General features: G+C 31.7%; 1 protein-coding gene across 1 annotated transcript; it reads right to left on the reverse strand.

Moving 5' to 3' along the window:
• Window positions 1–73: 73 nt before the first annotated feature.
• LOC109592276 (uncharacterized) lies at window positions 74–883 on the reverse strand (the record flags this gene model as incomplete). The annotated part of the gene is made up of 2 exons (XM_020007767.1): window positions 850–883; window positions 74–775 (listed from the first exon to the last, which is right to left on the reverse strand). A coding segment is annotated over exon 2 (658 nt), but the record flags the coding sequence as incomplete, so codon positions are not given.
• Window positions 884–1,736: the final 853 nt, after the last annotated feature.

Genomic DNA, 1,736 nt, shown 5'->3' on the forward strand with positions numbered 1-1,736 from the left:
GTCTTCACATAAGAAGAATACAGTGTGTTGTCAAAATGAAAGCTAATGAAATTTGTCAGAATAAATCTTTTACCCCAAGTTATTGTTGGAGAAACTTGTAACTGCATCTCATGACAAGAAGGCATTTCTATCATATCAGGAGTACTGCCACACTGGTGACCAGTAATAACAGTCAGTGGTTTATTAGAAATAAAGTGTGTTCCTGATATATCACTTCCATTCCCTTTACCCAGCAATAGAGTCTGTCCCTCATGTAGTGTAATAGTATGAGAGTTACCTTTAGTTACTAATATATCATCACTCCCATTCTTCTGTACATCAATAGGAATGAAGAGATCAACTGTTGGTATAATACTAATGACAGTATTATTAATACAACCAACAAGAAGAACTTGACTAAGAGATGTGTTACGGTAACTACTAGTAGAAACAGCATAATATTCATACTGACTGACTCCTGGGTACTCATGATATGGTAAAATGAGATACTCATAGAAATAACTAAAATGTGACACACTTATCGGTTGATCACTTGTCAAATGAATCCCCTTAAATCGATCTGCAAAAGAACTAGAACTTGTATAGAAGCTTGAAGAAAGATATACATATGGATCTGGGCTATTCTTTGTTACTGTTCCATTTCGAGTATAATTGAACGAATCAATAGTGATGTTATATGTGACGTTGAGAGGAGACAAAGTCGAAATTGTAAGATATCCACTGTATCTCATTAATCCAAAGTAAAAGCTAGTAGCAGAATTATTGTAACTCTCTCCTACAATAAAAAATAGTTATTTATACAGGCTAGATCTAGAATCTACTAGAATTATAAAAGTGAAATGTACTTACCATAACCTAATTGCGGGCATAATAAAAGAGCAAACAAAAGAGAGAGAATTATCATCTTCAATTATTAACTAGAGAACAATGACACAGACACAGTGTTATAAAGGTTGAATAGTAAATTTTATGTGTATGACCACAGTCCACACCCAATGTGCATATAAAAGAATGTATCATAGATGATTAGATATATTTAATTACTAGTTTCTGCTAGATCTAATAAAATGTTTGTCTATTAGTAATGGATAGCCTCTATCAGTCCTCATTAGAAAAATAGATGTTCAATTGCTCAGATCTAGTAGGGAATTTAATATTTATGGCTGTACAAATTTTTGTTGTAGAAAAACAATGTTAAACTCCATTCAATTATAAGCATGATATGCATGCACATTTACTAGATACTTGCACTAAAAATATAATGGCATTGTAAAATCCATATTGCAGGCATATAGTAATCATAATGCACATTACAATTGGCACAAAGGACTTTCTAATATAATGTCACTGTAAACCACCACAATCCTTCAATCATAATTTCTTTGAGATCGATGTTACTGTCTCTCTATTCTGTAATATCTCTTTTTTTCTTTCATACTTTTTCAGTATGTTAAACCATTTTATTGCTTAGGTCATGTTAGTTTATTATAAATCATCAATTATAATTATTACTGAACTAGATCTAACAAAAAGGAAATCATAACTATAGTCTTTTACTAGTTAATGTCTAGTTAATGCATTGATGAGACCAGCAGCGGAAGTTATCTTTAAACCTCTCACGCTCAGAAACCTTTAAAAAGAAAATAATCTAAAAACACAATTGATTAGTATATGACTCACAGTTTTATAAATGGTATAATATGATCTCTGGACACACTGTCCCCATCTTGCCATGC

The sequence above is a fragment of the Amphimedon queenslandica genome, unplaced genomic scaffold (assembly GCF_000090795.2).
Source record: "Amphimedon queenslandica unplaced genomic scaffold, v1.1 AMPQUscaffold_5743_Cont22293, whole genome shotgun sequence".
Classification (NCBI taxonomy): domain Eukaryota; kingdom Metazoa; phylum Porifera; class Demospongiae; order Haplosclerida; family Niphatidae; genus Amphimedon; species Amphimedon queenslandica.